The sequence below is a fragment of the Electrophorus electricus genome, chromosome 25, assembly GCF_013358815.1.
Source record: "Electrophorus electricus isolate fEleEle1 chromosome 25, fEleEle1.pri, whole genome shotgun sequence".
Lineage (NCBI taxonomy): Eukaryota > Metazoa > Chordata > Actinopteri > Gymnotiformes > Gymnotidae > Electrophorus > Electrophorus electricus.
In genome coordinates this window covers 8314010-8336469 of record NC_049559.1, presented here as the reverse complement: position 1 = coordinate 8336469, position 22460 = coordinate 8314010, and the positions used below count along the sequence as shown (strand labels likewise).

Here is a 22460-nt window from a genome sequence, read left to right as displayed (position 1 = left end):
AAACGAATCTCTCCTATAGTGGAGACCAGAGACTCAACCAGAGGCCCCCAAACACAACGTGCTTCCTCGTGCGGTCATTGCCACTCAGGTCTTCTGGAAGAGGGGCTATTGTGGTGTTCATTTATTGTGGTGTTCTTTTACTGTGCTGTTCTTTTATTGTGGTGTTCTTGCTCCTGGATGAGAGGAGTTTCAGTGGTCACCGGGGCCTTGAAGACGCTGGTTCTCTGGTGAGCATGGCCTCTGGTGGCCTGTTTGGCAGCCAGACTCAGGAACAGTTCACCCTAAGATGTTCATGTGTCCTCCTGGATTGGAGGAGTCCTAGCCCGCTGGTGGGGCACCAAAAGGAGCATAAACATGTTGTGGTCTGGAAGATCTCTGTTCAGCATAAGCAAAGCACACAAGACAAGTATGCAAGCTGGCTGTTTCTAAAAAGAGATGAGTTCATAAATTCTGTGAGATTGGAATGGTTGTAAAGTGTTTTGTACAGTATTCATTTCCAGATGCCTTGGCACAATTTGCATAGAACCAGTGATATCACTATTCATAACAGAATGAATTATTTTTTCACTGATGCAAGAACTGCATGTTAACATTCTGAAATAAACTCAAAATATCACTGTTATGATGTATTAAACTGAATGTAAAAAGAGAGAAAAACTGTAATCTTTGTAATTATAGTCTGTATAATTCTGCCTGGAGTTTTGTGGGACTATTACCTTCCTTTGCTGTTGAAGTGTTAACATACGTTATGTTGATGGCATGCACCCTATATAAAGGCCTATAGCTAAATGTACAATTACAATTTTAACATGTACGGTTAGTACATTATAATTTGATAATTTACCAAATGTCAGTTTTATCCATGTTATTTATCCATGTTATTTGCTTTTATTTATTCCGCGTCCAGTTACACACCTTGCCGTTTACATATACCTAAAGGAGAATGCAGAAGTAGTTGTTAGTTGGTCATACACATCTACCTAAAATATACAAGCTAATGGACTTACATCAGTAGATGGTTATTTATTATGTATTATTTATTCATTCATTCGTTTAAGCCACATGTACTCTGTGCGCAATGAGTGAAGCCCGTGATCGACGATTCTGTGTTCCGCTACTTCAGACTCGTTGCCGCACTCTTTTTTAGCTAGCAAGAGGACTATGTAACTACACCGACCGTATGAAGTTGATTAAAAATCCATGCCGGACTAGTGACATGTGTTATTATCTTGGTGTGGGTGGTATAGTTATGCTGTAGAAGACAATCGCACAGGTATGCGTCATTTATGTCTGTATCTTTAGCTAATGATTCAACAGATCTGAACTAATCTCCCGGGGGCAGCTATCTTAGCCAGGCTAGCTGCGCGAGACTGGGCAGCGTTTTGCTGAACTATCAGTGAACTGCTTAGCAGCAACTTTTAGGAGGCGACGTCATTTTGTTGTAGTTCGCTAGAGCTATCTAACAGAGTTCAAAATGTATAATGTATATAAAGGTAATATACACTCCTTGAGCGTCGTAGCTACGTCTTGTTTGTGCTGAGCAGCTAGCTAGCGTCTGGGTTTCACAGCATTAGCGAAAGCGCTAGGCTAACGCTAGCTAGCGCGGCCGTTATATACCAACATAACGCGGTTGTCGGGTTTTAAAGCTTAGTATTTTCTTTTTCGGCGTCTCGCAATCGGTTTCATCGTGCGAGTTCAGCTTTACCAGCTCACGCTGGCTTAGCTAAGCTAACGGTGAGTTACCTCACACTAACGAGGCTGTAACCAGGCTGATGTTGCATTAAACGGTTTTAATGGCAGCCCCGCAATAAACGGAGGCCCGGTCCATAAATCGCACTCATTATGAGCTCTTTTGGTGTCTGGTGCCTTTTATCACATCACATGACATGGAAACAACAGTTGGTGTGTGCTGCCGACAGCCCTGTAACGTTACTTTCCTAGCTAGCTTAGCTGTTCATTTAGAATAAGTGTATCTGGATTTAATGTGTTTTAATGATATATATGAGTTGCAATGACCTGTTCATTACGACCGGATTCAGTGACGTTTACAAAGCAGTAAGGTATGATCTTGACAACATGGGTTCGTGTTTCGTGACAGGAAAGTCACTGTGAACTATTCAGTGTTTAAGAGGGCTGGTTTGTCTCCTTTTACAATCTCCTACGTTTAATACTCAAGCTTTCAGCCTCCGCTTGTTTCCTTTTAGTTATCTTTGTTAAATGAAACAGTATTTGTGACAGATTTTGCTAACCAGAAAAACAGTAATAGCGATACATTTTTTTAACTTGTTCTTCTTATTTTCAGTTTTGTTACACAAATTGCTTTAAGCAATGTCACGCTGAATTCATGCTTTCTTATCATATGTTCATCCTTTACATAGCCTCTGAGCTTTGTAGCTCACGCATATGATTGGATTGGATTTTTTTGTATTTTTCACGGTTAAAATGATCTTTCAATCAGATTATAAATTAATGTAGATTAATCACTGTACATTGTTTTGCTTGTGCCAGACCTCAGATAGAGGGATCCGTTCACTGAACTCATGCATCATTTATAAACATGCTACCAGAACGTGAACAAGTTTACATTACGCCATGAGCCACACCGTAAAGGAAAACGTCTTTTCGTTCCTCTTAAATTTATGTCCATTGCACAAGCCTCAAAATCTTAACATGGTCGGTGTGGTGCCCCTATTCCCCTTAAAAATGTGTGTGCTTCCCAGGAGCAGTGACATGGCTGCCGACAACAAGCCCACTTCCTCCTCATCCATGCTGGATTGGAGTTCTGAGCCCCCCCTGTCACCTACCAGTCCCTCCCACCTGACCCACTTCAAGCCCCTGACCCCTGATCAAGATGAGCCGCCGCTGCGTTCAGCTTACAGCTCACTAGTCAGCCTGTTCCGCTTCAACAGAGGTGACTGATAATGCCTTTGCACACCTTACGTGGCGCTTACCAGGGATACTGGTTTTGAGTGTATTAGAATGTCCTTTATATGCAAATGCATACAGACAGAGAGAGGGAGTGTGTGTGTGTGTGTGTGTGTGTGTGTGTGTGTGTGTGCGCGCACACGTTTCAATTTCTGGTCTTTCATGTTTTTTGTTGTGTACTTCCCAGTTTGACGGTTGTTTTTGTTTGGCTGTATGGTTGCTTGGTTCCTTTTTACCCTTAGCATACAGATTTGGGGATGTCTGTAATAACTTAATAACTGGGTATTAACTGGAAAACAGCCAAGAGTCTTGTGACTTCATGTGATTTAGAAGCTGCATTGCCAAGAAACCAGTAGGCTTATTTTTCACACAATGTTATGTGGTTTTAGCCTCTCCCAGGCTGTTCCTTCCCATTAGCAAATAGCACTTAGGCACAGAGGTGAAAAGGGGCCTACCCAGACAAAACGATACTGATGAATTTGAATACCTGGCAAAGGCATCTGCTCAGTTATGTTGTTCTGGAAGACAGGTTGAGCAAATGTATAATTGTTATTGAGAATTAAGGTTTTAAGAATTAAAGCAATTATATAGTTTAACTAATTCTTTAAATAATTTATTTCGCTAGAAGTAGCAGTTACCTTTATATTTTTCATTAGATTGTCACACGAGTCTTTGAACAAAACAACAGAAATGTCTGTCTGCATAACCAAGAGTAAATGTAATTACAATAGTGATTAAACATCTAATCTTTGCCCTTTATTCTTTTTTTAGAAAAGTCAGGTGCAAACATTGCACCAGCAAAAAAACTTGGTAAGTGTGGCCTTGTTGCACAAAAATACACAGTATAGAAAGGAAGAATTAAAAAAACAAAAACAAACAACTCACGATTCGGGGACAACCAAACAAAAAAAAACGGCAGCGGTGGAGACAGTCTGGTAGCTCGCTGTCCCAGCCTTACGCACCCGCTGCCGTAGCTGTTACCGACACTCACTCTTGCTGCCTGGTCTCTCCGTCTGCCTCCAGAGGAGGGACGGCCTCCCTCTGCGACTGAGAAAACCGAGTCAGCTTCTCCGTCGCCGCAGAGGGAGCGCCGGAACTGGCCCAGTCCCACTCTCTCGGCCCACGGCTCGGCAGCGCATCGGAAACATTCAGACCTGGTCAGAAGACCTTCCACCGCCTCAGGTACAACTGCACACGTTGGCTTCTCTGTGTTGTCCATCGTTGTCTTTAACACAGCTGGCTCAAATGAATCTCCCACATTTCATCACTTTTCTTATATATCTTTAAAAACTGCTATTTTAATAAGCCATGTTTGTTTATTTTTTCATTGCCTTAATTGATTGAAACTCAAAAGAAAAATACTTTTGTGTAGCTTATTTATCTGGCATTTTTACACATTTAAAGGACTAAATAGGAATGGTAACTCCAGTTCAGCATGGGCTTCTTCAAAATATTATTTCCTAAAATGGATCATTAAGAAATGCACATAAAAAAAGGTTAAAACATATGGCTTTTCTTTAAATACTACAGGATCTTTTATTACATTTATGGCATTTAGCTGACACTTTTATATAAAATGACTTACAATTATGACCTAATACAACTTCTGCAATTGAGGGTGAAGGGCCTTGCTCAGTGGCAATTTAGAATTGGTGGGGCTTGAACCAGCAACCTTCTGATTACAAGTCAAGTACCTTAACCACTGAGCTACTACTGTGTTTGTGTCAGACAGGGAGGATTATTGCAGTGTTGTAGTTCTCCGTTCTCTGGGGCAAGCTTTTTTGGTGTCTGGGTAGCACATGGTGCTTGTAACACCAAGGGTATGTACATTGCTCTGGATAAGAGCATCTGCCCAAAGCAAAAAATGTTATGTGAATGCATATAATATAAATACAATATAAAGCTTTGTTTGTATTCTTTTCTTTTCACAGTGGAATGGGAAGGTGAGGGTCCTCTCTCGTTTTGGTTTTTTATTTGTTTGGGGGGTATTTTGTTTGTTTGTTTAAGTGTGAAATGTTTGTCTTCTGAAGCAAAAATTGTTTCATGCTTGAATTTAACTGGTGTGTGTTATTAATACCGGTGTCTGAGAGTGTGTGAGTGTGATGTGAAAGTCTGAGCATGTCACGGTTCATTGAAAGGCAGTCCCCTGTACATGACTGAAATTTTATTTGCCCATAAACATTGAGCCATTGTACATATTTTAGAAGAGCTGTAAAATAATCACACATGCACTTTTGTTATTGTATTTATTTGTTCTATTAACAAAACTCATTAAATCAATTTATGTATTCACAACAATTCCAGTGCTTATGACAATTGACATAAGCTGTGTGCCCAATTTATGAAGGAGATGAATGACAAATTATATGCTCATTATGTACAGAATGAGCATGAGTGGCCGTGTGCATATTCAGAATTGCATGTTTGATCCTTACACTATATTGTGCACCAGGCTCAGATTTTGTGTGCATGTGCTTCTAGATGGACGTCGAAAGTCAGAAACTCCTCTTGGTAGCCATGACCCCCGAACAGCAGTCCAGCTTCGTACTGCTCTGAAGAGACTTAAAGAGATCATGGAGGGAAAGAGTCAGGTGTGAACAAGTAGTCTTCTCAGTTGAGGCTGTTTCGTATTACAGTTTTGGCCTGTTCCGTAGCTCAGTCCAGTGCTTGTCTACACGTACAGATTCCGTAGACTTAAGTCTGGTCGAGGCCTTGTTGATGTAACCCTCCTGAATGAGTTACATATGGCATTGGGACTGGTTTTGAGTAGCACGCGTTGGACAGACACGATGGCGTACTGTCTTGTAAACCCCCCCCCCCTGCCCGTTGCTGCCACACTAGGACAGCGACCTGAAGCAGTACTGGATGCCGGACAGCCAGTGCAAGGAGTGCTACGACTGCAACGAGAAGTTCACCACCTTCCGCCGTCGGCACCACTGCCGCCTGTGCGGCCAGATCTTCTGCAGTCGCTGCTGCAATCAGGAGATCCCTGGCAAGTTCATGGGCTACACGGGTGAGTGTTGACGGGCAAGGGGGCTCCGCATGGGCGTGCCGGGCGCCTCCGTTGCCCTTTGGTTCGTCGGAGGTGTGCTCTGAGAAGGACGTTTGTGCCGTCCGGCTGAGGGAGAGTGCGTCTCGGTGCTGGACGCTGTGTTTTGAGAGGTACTCTAAAGTAGACGGCAGAAGGGTGTGAGGGCAGACACAGCTGTTGGTTCTGATTAGGATGTAAGGACAGTCCCGGCGTGGCGCGTGCGTACGTTTGCACTTCTTGTGTGGTTTGAAAGCATGTCTTTTGGGAGACTTTGCACAGGTAGAATGGTTCTGCAGAAGTTGTAACCTGTGTTTACATAATTATACATGTCTTTGTGCTCTGGTTTAAATACTGAGTGAACTTTTGATAGCCTTTAAATTACTAATATGGAATTTAACCAAAATGTTTGTTAATCTATAATGTTGTTTAGTTAATAGTTAAAATTACTGTGAATTACTGTGCATTGAATTTCTGTTCATATTACACAGAGCTATTTGTTATGTAATTGTCAGTTATTGTCACCTTTGAATGAACGGTGGCCGTGCAACTTACTAATGCATCACTGGTGCTTTTACAGGGTAACGCCACTAGGCGGTGAGAAGGTGCACATATTAGATGGAAACCTAGCCGTTGTCATCTTTTTAAGTCCTCTTCCTCTTTTTTGCGCGTGTGTGTGTGTTTGTGTGTATGCGTGCGCGTCTGTCTGCGTGCATGTCGTGCACACTGGCAGGAGACCTGCGAGCCTGCACCTACTGCCGTAAGATCGCGCTGAGCTACGCGCATTCGGCTGACACAGGCTGCCTTGGGGAGGACTTGAGCGCCCTGTCCGACTCTCCTTGCTCCGTGTGCGTGCTGGAGCCCACCGAGCCGCGCACGCCCGGCGGCGGCCGCAAGGCCAGCCGAAACATCTTCCTGGAAGAAGACCTCGCCTGGCAAAGGTAAACGACAGGGCACTGCCGGGGAGAAAGAGGGGAAAGAAAAACGACCCCTTTTCCTAAATTCGTCACTTGGGCCAAATTGCGTGCAGGTTATCTTAAGCCCATACTGATTCTCATTATGTGCTGTTTGCCACCTCACTCCTTCCACCACACTGTTTTATGTTTGCTCTGCTACTGTGTACCTTGTGTGTTTTACCTTAAAGTTTCATCTTGGCTCTCACTTTTCTAAGTCATCTGAAAAGCAGAAGTGCTTGATTGCTGTTCAGTTTGGTCCTCCTAACCCCACAACACTGTAGGAGGTTAAAGTCTGTGCATGCATTGGTTTGGTTTGGTTTCTTGGTTTGTGTGTGTGAGGTGTGTAAGAGAGAAACCAGGCAACATTTCCTTTATAACAGCTGCTCCCCCTGGAACTTGCCCAAGCAGTCACTTTCTTCAGCTCATGTACTTCCAGTCTTTTCTCAAAGCACATCTTTTCTCCTTTCTCTTCATGCATAGAAAAACTGCCATTGGGATGAGGAAGAAGTGAGTGTCCGTGTTCTTAATTTTGTACCTTTTATTGCTTTAACAAGAGGTTTCAGCTCTAGATCTAATGGATATGACTTTCTCATGCATGGTGCTTGTGTCCCATACTAACCGAGTCTCTGTTAGCATATCCAGGCAGTGGGAAGTGAAACACTTCACGATGTGTGTGTGTGTGTGTGTTTGTGGTGTGTGTGTGTGTGTGTGTGTGTGTGTGTGTGTGTGTGTGTGTGTGACTGGTGCAGTTTGATCCATCAGGAGTCTCAAAATAGTGGCCTCAGTTCTAGATTGTCAGCCGTGCAAGAAGACTTGGGCAAGTCCCCAGCAAGAAAGAGGTGTGTGAAAATGTATATTTTTGTGTGAATGTGTAAAATGTGTGAATATTTTCATAACTGTGGTTTTCCTAAGGAAGTTATAGATGATGCCTTTTACTTGTTCAGAGAACATGTCCACTGACCAATGAACAATCTACAATCTAGCTAACAATTATCCTTAAACATTTCCAAATCCCCCAGGCTGCTGCAGAGTCCGCATCCATTTTTAACGAGCCTCCACTAATCTCCTACAGGAGAGACGAAAGCATCAAACATATGCTCGTCAATAGTGAAATAATATGGTCACTTGAGTCACAGATGTGGTACTGTATGTGCTCCATGTAAATGTATTAACACAGCCACTAGATTATCTAGCTCAAAAGGGTTTAGTTTTCGTAAATTATCAGAATCTGTTGTTATAAGAGAGGTAATTTGCTGTACATTGTAGAAAAGGTTTGCTTCATTGAACTTAAATACTTTTCTCATGGTCATATCATTTACAGTGGCAAGGCATTTTGAAGCTAATGAGCATTGCAATAAGACGTATCTGTTTGTATTGCCAGTTGTTTCTATGGCAACAGTGAAAATTAAAATCAAAACAAGGGAAAAGAAGTGATCTATGCCCTCTGAACTTTAGAATGAATGTGATGAGTGTTAGGATTTAAACATCTTACTCTTTTGAACATAAACTGGTTTCACGTCTTAGAACTTGAAAAGTACTTTGGTTGCATAGCTGATTAAGGGCCTTTGATTGAAAAGTTTTGTTTGTCTGGAAACTCTTTGCACTCTAGGTCAGCTAGTGTGACCAATTTGTCTCTGGACCGTTCCGGCTCCATGGTTCCCACCTACGATAGCTCTGTGAGCCCCCAGGCCAGCCGAACCACATCCAAACCTGACCACAGTGAAGAAGAACGCAAGATCCTTCTGGTACACACCCTCCTTCCTCAACATTTCATACAAACTTTCAAAAGTTGCCCTACTGAATCTGGGATGTAACTTGATATCAGCTTCAGGACAGCGTCACACATTGTTTGCAAACTGTCATCACAGTTTTACAGGGTTGGTAGGTGTCAGATGAAGGGTTTTGACTGTCCTACATTTGTTGATTGGTATATTTTTATTTAACATAGGATTCATCACAGTTAAAAGACCTGTGGAAAAAAATCTGCCACAGTAACACAGGGATGGAGTTCCAGGACCACCGTTACTGGCTGCGCACTTATCCCAACTGCATTGTGGGTAAAGAGCTAGTTAACTGGCTCTTAAGAAATGGCACTATTTCTAATAGGTAAGAACAGAAATTCCAAGCACTGTCAAGCACCTAGTATTCAAATGAAACTTAAACTTTGCCATCCTCAACTTTGACCTCAGATCTAAGTGCTTGGTTACTTCTGATGCAACTTGGGTTCAAAGTGTGGCAGCTTGACTATTGGACCTTGGTGATTATTAAAGGCACCTGAATATCTTGAATATCTTATGATCACCTTTTCCAATAGGGCTCAGGCTATAGCCATTGGACAAGCTTTGGTTGATGGGCGCTGGCTTGACTGTCTCACTCACCATGATCAGATTTTCCGTGACGAGTATGCTCTGTATCGCCCTCTGCAGGTCAGCTTTAAAATGCAAAATTAAATAATCATGTCGTATTACTTCATAAGGTTACATTTTATGTAGATTCAGATATCGATGTGAATGAGAATGATGTGTAGTTCAGCACACTTTTTTACAATTGTAAATTAAAAATGTTTGGAATTTGTAACAATTTAGATGCGCTGAACCTTCATACTGTGATTGCTCAGATTTTGTTTTACTGAGGATTGCCTTTCTTGTCTGTAGAGCACAGAGTTCTCAGAGACTCCGTCCCCAGACACTGACAGCATAAACTCCGTAGAGGGTCACTCCGAACCATCATGGTTCAAAGACATCAAGTTTGACGACAGCGACACGGAGCAGCTAGCTGATGACAACGATTACATAACCCTCAGTAAGAGCCCTGTAAGACCCCAGCCCTCGCTGGTGGATCTGCTTTATTGTGCTTCTGCAGTGCAGGTCTGACTCCCCGACCCGCTGTTTCCCCGTTGTCCAGACTCGGCCAGCCCCAGCAAGCGGACATCGGTCAGCAGCTTCCAGTCGGCGGTGGACAGCGACTCAGCTGCCTCCATCAACCTGAACGTGGAGCAGGACAACGTCAACTTCCACATCAAGAAGCAGGCCAAGTACCCCCACGTGCCCCCGCACCCGGCCGAGCAGAGAAGTACGGTGCACCCTGACCCTTTTGCCCACGACCCCGACTTCCACGCACCATGTGAGAAGAGGCCGAGGGGCCAGTGGTCATCTTCGCTTGCCTCCTGTCTTACTGCATGGAAAACGGCACTAACTCGCTGGCCTGCCTGGCCAGAGGCATGACTCGCCTTGCGGTCATTCCTCCTATTTAACAATAACAACAACAAAAAAATTCCCCTATATAAAAATAACATTCATCCCACAGTCCTTTGCACAACTTCAAACACGTGATTTCCACTCTTACAGTCTAAAATTAAGACTAATATGAAGGATAGTGTATGTCACACAGAGCCATGATGCATGCAGCCACTCCCCTGTTATTCCTCCTTTTAAAAACCACACTGAAGTACGGTTCCTCAGACAGTATCCGAGAACCATGACCATGCACAATCTGTCACAATACTAACCAATTCACACCGACATCAGATCATTCATTTAATCTAAGGGAACATTTCTGGAAGCACTTGGGGATATCACACTGTCCCTGTCTCACTCTCTGCCTTTGTCCTGCAGCTGAAGTCCTGGTCTCTGAAGACGGAGTTCAGCATATATCCATCAGCGATGCCTTCATCAAAGGTACACATTTGTCAGAACCTGCATTCTGCCGTGGGGGTTAAAATCGCCGTGCCAGCCTAAAGGCTGTCTCTGGGTTTTTTTGCAGAGTCTCTGTTCAATCGGCGTGTAGAGGAGAAGGCCAAGGAGATGCTCTTCACCCCCCTTGGATGGCACCACAGCTCCTTGGACCAGCTGAGGGAGGAGAATGGGGAGAAGAAGGCCATGGAGAGACTTCTGTGAGTCTTTTGGACTCTTTGGAGACTAGTCACAGATCATGTTCTTAGGGCAACAACTGAACATGAACTGAATTACTTGATATGACGTCGTCTCTGCTTTTTGGAGCCTACTGGGAAGACTGGTGCTGTAGCCGTTTCGCACCCTGTCCTTTTCCAGATGTATGCCCAGGCTTCCTTTAACCCCGCTCTGCCCCCGCCCAGGTCGGCCAACCACAGCCACATGATGGCGCTGCTGCAACAGCTGCTCTACAGCGAGTCGCTCTCTCTCTCCTGGCGTGACATCATCGTGCCCGTGGTGCGGCAGGTGGTGCAGGCGGTGCGTCCAGATGTGCGCGGCTGTGACGACGACATGGACATCCGCCAGCTGGTACACATCAAGAAGGTGTGCGACGGGGCGGGGCGGGGGGGTCTCGATCTGCACGAGCAAAGAGCAAGGCCGTAAAACTCATCCCCATGAGCTTTATCGGTCAATTGTGGGGTTTGTTTGTTTTTGTTTTGGTTTTTTTAGATACCCGGAGGAAAGAAGTTCGACTCCGTTGTGGTGAATGGTTTCGTCTGCACGAAGAACATTGCTCACAAGAAGGTGGCGTTTTTTCCTTTCTCTCATATATATTCTCTCACGTACATAACACTGTTGTACTTTTACTGATTCTCGGTTCTTTCATTTTGTAGATGAACTCCTATATCAAGAACCCCAAGATCCTACTGCTGAAGTGTTCTATTGAGTACCTTTACAGAGAAGAGACAAAATTCACCTGCATTGACCCAATTGTGCTACAGGTAAACCACTCTCTGACCGAAGCTTGGTTGATCTTTCTTTGACTAGAAACAACATAAAACTTTATTGACGTTATAAATTTATTGGCCTTACTGGAGTTTAAAACTGCTGGTTGTTGGTGCCGCTCTTCATAGGAGCGAGAATTTCTGAAGAACTACGTGCAGCGGATAGCGGACGTGCGTCCCAACCTGGTCCTAGTGGAGAAGACAGTGTCGCGCATCGCCCAGGACATGCTGCTGGAGCACGGCATAACCCTGGTCATCAACGTCAAACCTGTTAGTGGCACTTCTACACCTGCTATTTCAACCCCAAAGCCCACCTGTTGAGATCATTGGTTTGGTCTGTGTGGGATGTGCTTTTTTGATCTCTTGGTTTTCTGCTTCGGTCTCTTAGGCAGGAATGTAAGAAAGCAGAGTGGAAATGGGGGAAGGACAAGCTCCAGATTTATTATAAAAATCATGAGAGATTAACTAAATATCAGCAATCAGTAAAAACAGCAAGAGATACATATTTTTCTGATATGATCAGTAGGAACTCTCACAATCCCAACATCAGTGCTGTTTCCCATTTTGATATGTCTAATGACGTAATAAATTCCATCAATCATGATGAGGAACAGGAAGGCCATTAGATTTGCCATTATAGCATCAACCTATGGTCCTCCTGAAGTTAACTCTGCATTCTTAAATACTCTGCGTTCTTAAATAAATTTGACCCTTTGTCATTATCATGCCTAACTGGTTTCGTAACTCATACGAAACTCTCAACTTCATGATTCGCAAGGGTTTGGTTCCTCACAAATCCTGATCAGCGCTCACTGGAGAATTCAGACATGAAACATAGTGGTTTGTCGGCTTTATTTAATATTCCTATCTGTCTTTATAGCAAGTGTTGGACCGAGTAAGCCGAATGACTCAAGGGGATCTAGTCATATCTATGGATCAGCTTTTGACTAAACCACGTTTGGGTACCTGCCACAAGTTCTACCTTCATTCCTTCCAGCTGCCCAACAGTAAGTGCGTTCATATGTAGTTGATTACACTTTACTTATTAATTTAAGCAAAACAAAAATTTCACGTATTAATAATCACCTATCAACGCATTAGAATATATTGTATACCCAAAGTGTTATTTTCTCACTAAAATAAAATGATATAGCACTGTTTGATTTGTATGTTTCTTGTTTTGGAAATGGAACTTTTATTTATCCAACACTACTTGTTTCGTACCAATGTAGCCAATGTTCTAACAGATGAGATGAAGACGCTGATGTTCTTTGAGGGCTGCCCTCCTCAGCTGGGCTGCACCATCAAGCTTCGTGGCGCCTCCGAGTATGAGCTGGCCCGGGTGAAGGAGATCATCACCATGATGGTGTGTGTGGCCTACCACTCCCAGCTGGAGATCTCCTTCCTGATGGATGAGTTTGCCATGCCCCCAAGCCTGTCCAAGAGTGCCTCCTTCCCCTGCCTGCTGGAGAGCACTGCTGGGGAGGAAGAGAAGGAGGCTGAGCGGGAGAGCCAGGGGAGCGGGACAGGAGCCAGCGAGGAGCCCATTGAGCTCCCATCGGGAGACGACTTCGAGCCAGGGCTCCAGGAGCTCATAAGAGGCCCCAGCAGTCAGCCTTCCGAATCCTCCCTGAAGGAAGGGGAAAGCCCCAGACTGAGCTGCCTGAACTCGTCCTCGTCCACACTGGGGGGAGAGGCGGAAGAAGTAAAGTTCTCCACGCCACTGTCCTGTGCCTCGAGCCGGCTGCCCGTGTCCCCTCCGTACCTGATCTCAGACTTGGAGGGGATGGAGGAAGAGGAGATGAAGGCCGAGGCGGAGGAGTTCGGAGTAGATGAGGGGACGGGCTTCGAGATGCCGCCTCCCCCCGCTCCGCTCTTCAGAGACCCACTACAGGACGACACGGGCCTCTTCGTGACCGAGCAGGTGGCATCTGCAGACGACCGCCTCAAGTCCATCTCGGCCTGCTTCAAGCAAGAGCTGAAGGACATCATCCTGTGCATCTCACCCATCATCACCTTCCGGGAGCCCTACCTCCTGACGCCGGCCGGCTTGCGCTGCCCAAGCCGCGACTACTTCCCCGAGCACGTCTACCTCTCGCCACTCCTCGACAAGGACTTCAAGGAGCTCGACGGGCGCCGCAAGCGCCTCCTGCTGAAGGAGCCGTCCGCCGGCGCCGGCGCCTCCCTGAGCAACGGGGCTCCGCCGCAGCCGCGCCCCGTCCTGCAGCTGCCCTCCCACCGGCTCACTACGGCCCGTCTGGCCCAGCAGCTGGGCAGCAGCCAGGAGCTGGCCCGCATGCTCGCCGACTACCGCGCCAGGGGCGGGCGCCTCCGGCAGCGGGACGCTGACCCCTTCGCAAACTCCGCACAGGCTAACCAGGCTGCCAGGGTGCCGGCAAAGGCTGACAGTGAGGAGGAGAAGGGGCCAGGGCAAGGCGACGTGACCTGGGCCACCAAGGTGAACAGGGCCCCTCTGGGAGTATGCTTTCCGTCAGCTTCTGTTTTGGTTTGGGGGGGGTTGTCTCTGAAAATGAAATGCTTGTAAGAGTTCATGCAGAAGTATCTTTTGTATTAAGGGGCAGATAGACTGCCTGAATCCAGTAAATCATCAGCGACTGTGTGTGCTGTTCAGCAGTTCCTCATCCCAGTCTCAGAATGCCCCAAACCCCTGTGTCAGTCCCTGGTAAGCCCCATTTAGTCACCTTCCTTACTTCTCTGTGTGTCATATCAGAATGTGGTATTATGCTGGTTTATGACTGTAATTATTATTCTACCGTTGCATCTGCTACATACAAATAGGATTGTGACGATGGAATTTTATGGAAAGAATGACCTGACACTTGGTATATTTCTGGAAAGATACTGCTTCAGGTAAAAAAAAAAAAAAAAATGTAAAAAAAAAAGACCAATTTCACTCTTTTAGTATTCATTTTTATGGAATACAACTGTGTGTGTCTTTATTTCTTTCTTTATCTCTGTCTTTCTTTCTGTCTTTCTTTCCTGGATACAGGCCCTCTTATCAGTGTCCCAGCATGTACTGCGAGACTCCCATGGTGCACCACATCCGGCGTTTCGTCCACGGCAGCGGCTGCGTCCAGATTGTTCTGAAAGAGCTGGATTCCCCCGTGCCTGGATACCAGCACACCATCCTCAACTACTCCTGGTGCCGACTCTGCAAGCAGGTATCTCGGCCAAGAGAACAGACGGTGTATGCCCCAGCGGTTCTCAGGCCCAGTTAGACTCGTACAAGCCCCTTCCCTCTGTGATGACAGGTAACTCCAGTGGTCCCCTTGTCCAACGACTCCTGGTCCATGTCCTTTGCCAAGTATCTGGAGCTGCGTTTCTACGGCCACCAGTACACGCGCCGCGCCAACGCCGAGCCCTGCGGCCACTCCATGCACAAAGACTACCACCAGTACTTCTCCTACAACCAGATGGTGGCCTCCTTCAGGTGAGCACCCTTAAGGCTCCGCTCGTTCACAAGTCCGTGTTTTCATGGTCTTAATGCAGCCGTCATGTTTTATCTCCGTTCTTTATCCTTCGTTCTGCTCAGTTCCACAATGTACTGTCCCCACTAAGCAAAGCTGAAGTCGTGGGCTGGTGCCAGCTCCGTGAATCATTCCTTCGATCCGTCTGCCCCTTCACACGGTTCTCTCGCGGTCTGTCACCGTTCTCGCGGTTAGTCACACGCGCTAAACGACTTGCTCCTTCCACTCTGCAGCTACATCCCGGTGAGACTGTTGGAGATCTGTCTGCCTCCGCCTAAGATCTCCATCAGGAACCAGGGCCCCAGCAAGAGCAGCCTGCAGCAGGACCTCAAAGACTTCTCTCAGAGGTAAGACTCCTCCTTTTGACCCCTCTGCATCGCCCGTTCCACCACTCTCCTGGTGCGTGGATCTGACCCTCTCTTTCTCTCTCACACTCAGGGTGACGCAGGTGTACGCCGCAATAGACGACCGGCTCACCTCCCTGAAAACGGAAACCTTCAGCAAAACCCGAGAGGAGAAAATGGAGGACCTGTTTGCCCAGAAGGACGTAAGGTTTCACGAGCGTGTCCGCGTGGCAGTGTCTTGACTTCCTTTTGCATGGGCAGTGAGCAGGTTTGCCTGATAACGCTTCGGCGATTCAGGCCTGCAGATCGTGGGCACCTCAGACGTTGGCGCCCCTGACCCCTCCCACTCTGTGTTTGAGCAGATGGAGGAGGTGGAGCTGCGCAGCTGGCTGGACAAGCTGCAGGCTCGTCTGCAAGCTTCGGGCGCCGACTCGCCGCAGCAGCTGCAGGCCGTGCTGGAGTCACTGATCATAAAGAAACAGAATCTGTGTGAGGCCCTGCAGTCTTGGAACGGCAAGTGAGTGCACACTGAACATTACACGGGCTGACTTCTGAGTAAACACCCCGCAGAGAGTCTGATCGCGCGCGTGTGTGTGTGTGTGTGTGTGTGTGTGTGTGTGTGTGTGTGTGTGTGTGTGTGTGTGTGTGTGTGTGTGTGTGTGTGTGTGTGTGTGTGTGTGTGTGTGTGTGTGTGTGTCAGACTGCAAGATCTTTTCCAGCTGGAGAAGGGCAGGAAGCGCTTGTCTGTTCCACCCAGTCCCGGCAGACACAGACAGACCACCGCTGATGACAGCAAGGTATGTAGTTTTAACAGGTCACCTACAGTCATGTGTATAATATGCACAATGGCATGCTGCTTCATGGCATATCATTTAGCTGAGCCTGGAGGGTTTTTCTGTTGAAAGTGTATGTAGTAAATCTGTGTAGGAATTAATTTATGAAACTGCTGTGTTCATTTGACTGACAGACTAGTGTTCTGGAGTCCTCCCCTCGTAACCCCTCCCCTGTGGTACAGAATGGGGAGAAAGGTGAGTCGATTGACCATTAATGGACACAGAAACTTGCCACTCCTCTGTGATCAACGTGTTCAGTTGACTGACGGCCCCCTTTCCCCGATGGCAGAGGACCGTCACCTCAGCACCCTGCCCTCAGGCTCCGGCTCGTCATCCCTGCTGCAGCTCCCGTCGCCCGCAGAGCAGTGCTCAGAGCCGTTAACGTCTGGACCTTCCTTCGCTGACCAGGACTCCATCAGCATCCCTGAGGGTGAACACGCTCACACACACACACACACACACACACACACACACACACACACACACACACACACACACACTGTTCATTTGTGGATTAAAATGGTGTGAAGCACCATATCTCTATGCCCTCTTCCTACCTCAGATGTGTTTGATGGACACTTGCTTGGCTCTGGTGACAGTCAAGTGAAGGAGAAGACCACCATGAAAACCATCCTGGCCAACCTGCTGCCAGGAAACAGTTATAACCCCATTCCTTTCCCGTTGTAAGTATGCAATCACCTTCCTGATCTGTTACACACCTGTATACCAAACCCCTTGTTGAAGCGTGGTGTTGTATATCTTGGTCCCCTCATTCTGGAATTAGCGACCCAGACAAGCACTATCTGATGTATGAGCACGAGCGAGTGCCCATTGCGGTGTGCGAGAGAGAGCCCAGCTCCATCATTGCCTTCGCTCTCAGGTACCCCGCCTGGCCACCCTCCACGTCCTCCTAACCCTTCTCATGCCCCGCCTCCCTACTCCTGTAGTGCCGCTCAGACGTTGTCGTTTGCCTTGCAGCTGCAAGGAATACAAAACCGCACTGGAAGAGCTTTCGAAGACCACACTTAAGCCCCCTGGGGACGACGGCTCCCAGACCCTCAGGTCCGCATGCAAGTGCAAATGAAGTTTGTTGTTTATTTGCATGGATACGTACGGTTGGGGCTGTGTGCACGTGACCAAATGCGTCCTGTTCCCTGTGTGCAGCTCCGGAGAGACCAGGGCGAAGAGCAGTCCAGCCAAGGTCAATGAGGGCAGCAGCTCCCAGCCGGGCCGCAGCAGCGTGGACGCCGACGCCCTCAGTGAGTCACCTGCTCCGGCTCACTGAGGGAGCAGCGTGCCGATCTCACCAGGAGACTGGTTGTGGTTTTGAGCAGCTATGAAGCATTTAGTCACAGGTTCTCTCTCTCTCTCTCTCTCCCCCTCCCTCTCTACAGAGGACCCTGAAAGTGGTGACAAACAGATGAAGCAGTTGGGAAACCCTCACATTGAGCTGCGTGAGTATTAAACATCCTGAAGTCCAATGAAGGCTAGCAGGCACCACGTATCTAAATTCCCATTTAATATTTTAATCTTGGGCAGGTAAAATGTTAATGTTTCTCAAGACGCATGTATTAGTTATCGTGACTTGATCATCTGTCTTCTTGACCAGTTTTGTTTTTTTTAATTAGCATTTATTGTGGTTAGTCACTGAGTTTGTGTTATAACCCAGTGGATGTTTTTGCCCCTCCTGCTCACATTTGCTTCACGTTTCCGGCGCAGAGTTCTCAGACACCAGTGCAAGGTTCTACTGCCGCATCTACTATGCAGAGGAGTTCCACAAGATGCGGGCCGAAGTGATGGAGAGCACGGAGGAAGACTTTGTCCGCTCGCTCTCACACTGCGTCAACTGGCAGGCGCGAGGCGGCAAGTCCGGGGCCGTCTTCTATGCCACTGAAGGTGACCCCTCACACACACACACACACACACACACACACACACTTACTCACACACACACACACACTTACTCACACACACACACACACTTACTCACACACACGCACACACACAATTACTCTCACACACACACTTACTCACACACGCACGTGCACACACTCGCGCGCGCATACACACACGCGCACACACTCGCACACGTACACACTCACGCGCACACACACTCACACACGCATACACACACACGCGCACACACACTCACACACACACTTACTCACACACACACACACACACACACAGGCGTGAAAGCAAGGCTCACTCTTGAGTTTTCCCACTCAAGTCTGATGGGTTTTTGTCCTTCAGGATCCCTCTGCTCTCACTTCTCCCCAGAACGGTTCTTGTAGTCTAACTGAGTGCTGACCCAGCCCCTCTCTGCATGTCCCTTCAGATGATCGCTTCATCCTGAAGCAGATGCCCAGGTTGGAAGTGCAGTCTTTCCTGGACTTTGCCCCCCACTACTTCATCTACATCAACGGTGCAGTTCAGCAGAAGGTAACTGGGTTTGTCCAGCGGTCTGCTGCCTGGGCTTACCTCATTAGAACTCGCCCTGGCTAAACTAGACAAAGACACTCGTCTTGGTGACGTGCGCATACAAACGTGGCCGTGATCAGATATGGGAGTGTATTCGCTGCATGATGGATCGCTGCTTTGTTGTTGTTGCGTGTTCTCCACCACTCCCTCCTGCGTTCTCCAGCGGCCAACGGCGCTTGCCAAGATTCTGGGAGTCTACCGCATCGGCTACAAGAACTCGCAGAACAACACGGAGAAGAAGCTTGACCTGCTTGTGATGGAGAACCTGTTCTACGGACGGAAGATGGCGCAGGTGGGTCGGGTGGCTGAGCGCGTCGGCTTGCTGGGGAGACTTAACCCGGGCTGGGGCGTTCTGTGGGCGCCAGGGGTCGGCCGGCATTTCCTGTCCGCGCGAAGGGATGCTACGGAATTAGTCGTTTTTGCCTAGCCACGCGTCTCACGTGCCGGCGCCGCGATTCGGCGGCGTTCTCTTGCCCGCGCTTTCAAGCTCTTCGCTTATCGTTCCTCGCGGAGCCAGGCTTGGAGCCTCCGGCCGCACCATTGTGGTCCTGTGCCGACAGAGTAGCTCTTTGTCCCGGCACTCGGAGACCCAGGCTGGTTCTTCCCCTGCTCTGCACCTGTCCCGTCCCAGGTGTTTGACTTGAAGGGCTCGCTACGGAACCGCAACGTGAAGACGGAGCAGAGCAAGGAGAGCTGCGAGGTGGTACTGCTGGACGAGAACCTGCTGAAGCTGGTGCGGGACAACCCGCTGTACATCCGCTCCCACTGCAAGGCCATCCTGCGCGCTGCCATCCACAGCGACGCCTACTTCCTCTCCAGTCACCTCATCATCGACTACTCGCTGTTGGTGGGCCGCGACGACACCACCGGGCAACTTGTCGTGGGGATCATAGGTGAGCGGCCGGGCGGCGCCGGCAGCAGGCGCAACTTTTGTGGGGGGGGTGTTCCTTCTGTGTGACCAGTGACACGTACGTGTAACCTTCTCTTTCCAGATTACATCCGGACGTTCACGTGGGACAAGAAGCTAGAGATGGTGGTGAAGTCCACGGGGATTCTCGGAGGGCAAGGTGCGTTCAAGCCCGGTCCCGCAGTGTGAAATTTCTGTGAACGGATCGTTGTCGTGTGGAGTGGCTTTGATTTTTTTTTTCACTGCAGGTTTTTCATGGTAGTTAATAAGTAAATAAGTCATCGATTTTGCACATTTGCATGTGTTTACATCTGGTGTAGTTGTGTTCTGGCATATTATGACTAACTGTTTAAGGCCTCGTCCACAATAACAGGCAAATAACGGATTTTGCCCATTGCCCTCACTCAAAGCAGTTGACTGTGGCGTGTAAAAGCATTATGTATTAAGGTACTATGTATTAAAGTATTATGACATAGGAATCATAGGTCAGACCTCGTACATGCTCACCTTATGCATTGTTTTTGTGCTGTATTGTGGATGTGAAACTTCTGGCAAACGAACCGAAAAGGCTAGTGTAGCCAGAAAACAAACACGTCGCGTTTTCCACTTAACCTGCGTTGGTAGGGACTGGACTGGACATGCAGTAAAGGAAGCGTGAGCACTCCCAGGTGTAAAGGCATGCGGGGTGAGGTGGCATGATGAGTCGCACTGTAACGCATGCTGTCTCGCCTCCCCTAGGTAAAATGCCCACGGTGGTGTCGCCGGAGTTGTACCGCGCCCGCTTCTGTGAGGCTATGGACAAATACTTCCTCATGGTCCCCGACCACTGGACAGGCCTGGGAGTTAACTGCTGATTGGCAGAGCTGGGACCAGCCTTGCTGCTATTACAGAGGGTCCAGGGACTCACCACTGGCTTTGGGATGTTTCTAAAAACGCGTCCTGCTTAGGTGGGTGGAGTTCAGCACATCGGCCTCCTGAGGAGCTGAAGGAATACCAGCGAACATTCCGCTACTCACAACATACGGATTTTAATCTGTATGTGCACACACAAGCGGCAGGTGACATCCTGCCAAATTTCATCTTACTTGAATTACCAAGTCACAGGGTTGTAAAAAGACCCTTTAGGAGTATCGCACTGAAACAAATGAACAAGCTAGGTCCCTCAAAGTGTTTACGTATTTATATATTAATAATCAGCGCTACAGACGATGTAAATGTTTCTCATAAAATGTACAGATGTATGTAATTAAAAGATTATTAACACTGTTTGGGTCAGGTTTCTGTTTTCATGTACTTTTTCTCCAAGTACCTTGTTTTATATTGCAATTCTTGCCAGATCAACACTGGTACCAGTGAAGTGGAATTAGTAAATGTATTTGATACATTTACTTCAGGTATATTTCACAGACTGTCGAAACAAAGCCAAATTCTTCACTGAACACCACCTAAAGCAACAGGTTTCCTTCTGCACTACTGCATGTTGATCCTACTACACTCGGTCATTATCGTTTTTGCCACTAATTACTGATTAGTTGAATTGAATGCGATGTTAATTAAAAGTTCAAATCAATGCAATATTGTTTCCAAAGTAAAGAGATTTTGAAAGCCTAACATCCAAATTGCAGATAGTGTTAAATGAAAAAATTCACAACACATTGTTAAAACATTTTATATTATAATTTTACAATTTATATAAAAGGATGTTTAGATGACAACCAGCCTTCAGCATTTCATACTGTATGAGAAAGATGTGGCACCTAGTAAGATTGTCATAATTGGCAAAGCTTAATCTGCCTGAATACCAATAATACTGTGTCTTTAAACCAGGTAGTTATCCAATTCATGAAAAATGTTTCATGTAATATGAGTGCAATTTCTGTATTGATGCTGCTGTGGTTAATGAGTCTGAATACAGTATGTGCTACGTACGGCGCTAATGTCATGTATATTGCGTGTATAAACACAGCATGCACACACACACACACCCCAACACACTGGAGAACAGCACACTAAAGAATCGAGCACCCATACTTCCTTAAAACACCTTTTCACATTTTCATCACTTACAGCTCCCAGAGACATTACCACACTCATTTTAAAAACACAAAAACCAAAGTTTAAAAAGACAACAAGGCACTGGACAAGACTGAGTTGTGGACCGAATGCAGGATCAGGACGTGAAGAGTAGCTTTCTTTTGGATTTATCGTTTTGGGTTTTGTTTTTTTTTTTGTCATCCAATCTCAGTTGTGGCAAATTAATCAAAGGCCTCCATATATTGTACAAGCTGCCCTGTTTCAGATCAATGCAATTCAAGGCGAGTATGTGTAAGGTGCGTCCAGACGCTAGACAACAGCGGTACGTTTGCCGTCATTGCTCCCGTTGGTTGTGAAGCTGAAACTCACTCCTGGTCCCCTCCTCCTCCTCCTCCTCCTCCTCCTCCTCCTCAGCTCCTGGTCCCCTCCTCCTGCTCCTCCTCCTCCTCCTGCTCCTCCTCCTCCTCCTCCTGCTCCTCCTCCTCCTCCTCCTCCTCCTCCTCCTCCTCCTGCTCCTCCTCCTCCTCCTCCTCCTCCTCCTCAGCTCCTGGTCCCCTCCTCCTCTTGAGTACCATTCGTTTCATGCCAAATATTAACAATATGTCAGCTCTGCTGACACGGTCCTACTGAACTGATACACTGTCCCAGAGTATTAGACTTAAATACAGACCGTAACCTGGTTCCGCTCCCTGTATTTTAATAGACCTGGAGGTCTTCTTGAGCCTTTGGGTCACCAGACCTACCACCAGAAATCCAACTGCAAACCAATTTAAGTACTAGTGCTAAATT

At 47.1% G+C, this 22460-nt stretch overlaps 1 protein-coding gene across 11 annotated transcripts; it reads left to right on the top strand.

Annotated features, from left to right (window-relative positions):
• Window positions 1–1123: 1123 nt before the first annotated feature.
• Window positions 1124–21761, top strand: pikfyve (phosphoinositide kinase, FYVE finger containing). Of its 11 annotated transcripts, none has more exons than XM_035522825.1 (44): window positions 1124–1273; window positions 2721–2911; window positions 3697–3735; window positions 3949–4107; window positions 4857–4868; window positions 5407–5516; window positions 5767–5938; window positions 6687–6894; window positions 7390–7416; window positions 7659–7748; window positions 8519–8654; window positions 8858–9015; window positions 9224–9335; window positions 9564–9711; window positions 9814–9981; window positions 10524–10586; window positions 10672–10801; window positions 11003–11183; window positions 11310–11384; window positions 11474–11581; window positions 11714–11854; window positions 12465–12591; window positions 12817–14042; window positions 14161–14267; window positions 14384–14455; window positions 14595–14766; window positions 14857–15035; window positions 15306–15419; window positions 15511–15619; window positions 15779–15933; window positions 16117–16213; window positions 16384–16444; window positions 16539–16679; window positions 16812–16932; window positions 17034–17129; window positions 17228–17311; window positions 17414–17508; window positions 17644–17703; window positions 17969–18145; window positions 18588–18691; window positions 18894–19022; window positions 19362–19623; window positions 19723–19797; window positions 20376–21761. In XM_035522825.1, exons 2-44 carry the CDS (start codon window positions 2731–2733, stop codon window positions 20489–20491), a joined length of 6297 nt encoding a protein of 2098 aa, XP_035378718.1. In that variant the 5' UTR covers window positions 1124–1273; window positions 2721–2730; the 3' UTR covers window positions 20492–21761. The 11 variants fall into 11 exon arrangements, with proteins under 11 accessions (XP_035378718.1, XP_035378713.1, XP_035378719.1 ...); XM_035522820.1 differs by having other exon boundaries at window positions 9814–10032; XM_035522826.1 differs by lacking the exon at window positions 4857–4868.
• The last annotated feature ends 699 nt before the right edge of the window (window positions 21762–22460 follow it).

Coding starts and splice junctions, on each gene's coding strand:
- pikfyve (XM_035522820.1), top strand. CDS start 2,731: ATGGCTGCCGACAACAAGCCCACTTCCTCCTCATCCATGCTGGATTGG. Junction 9,336..9,563: donor CTCTGTATCGCCCTCTGCAG/GTCAGCTTTAAA, acceptor TCTTGTCTGTAG/AGCACAGAGTTCTCAGAGAC. Junction 16,214..16,383: donor CCACCGCTGATGACAGCAAG/GTATGTAGTTTT, acceptor TTTGACTGACAG/ACTAGTGTTCTGGAGTCCTC.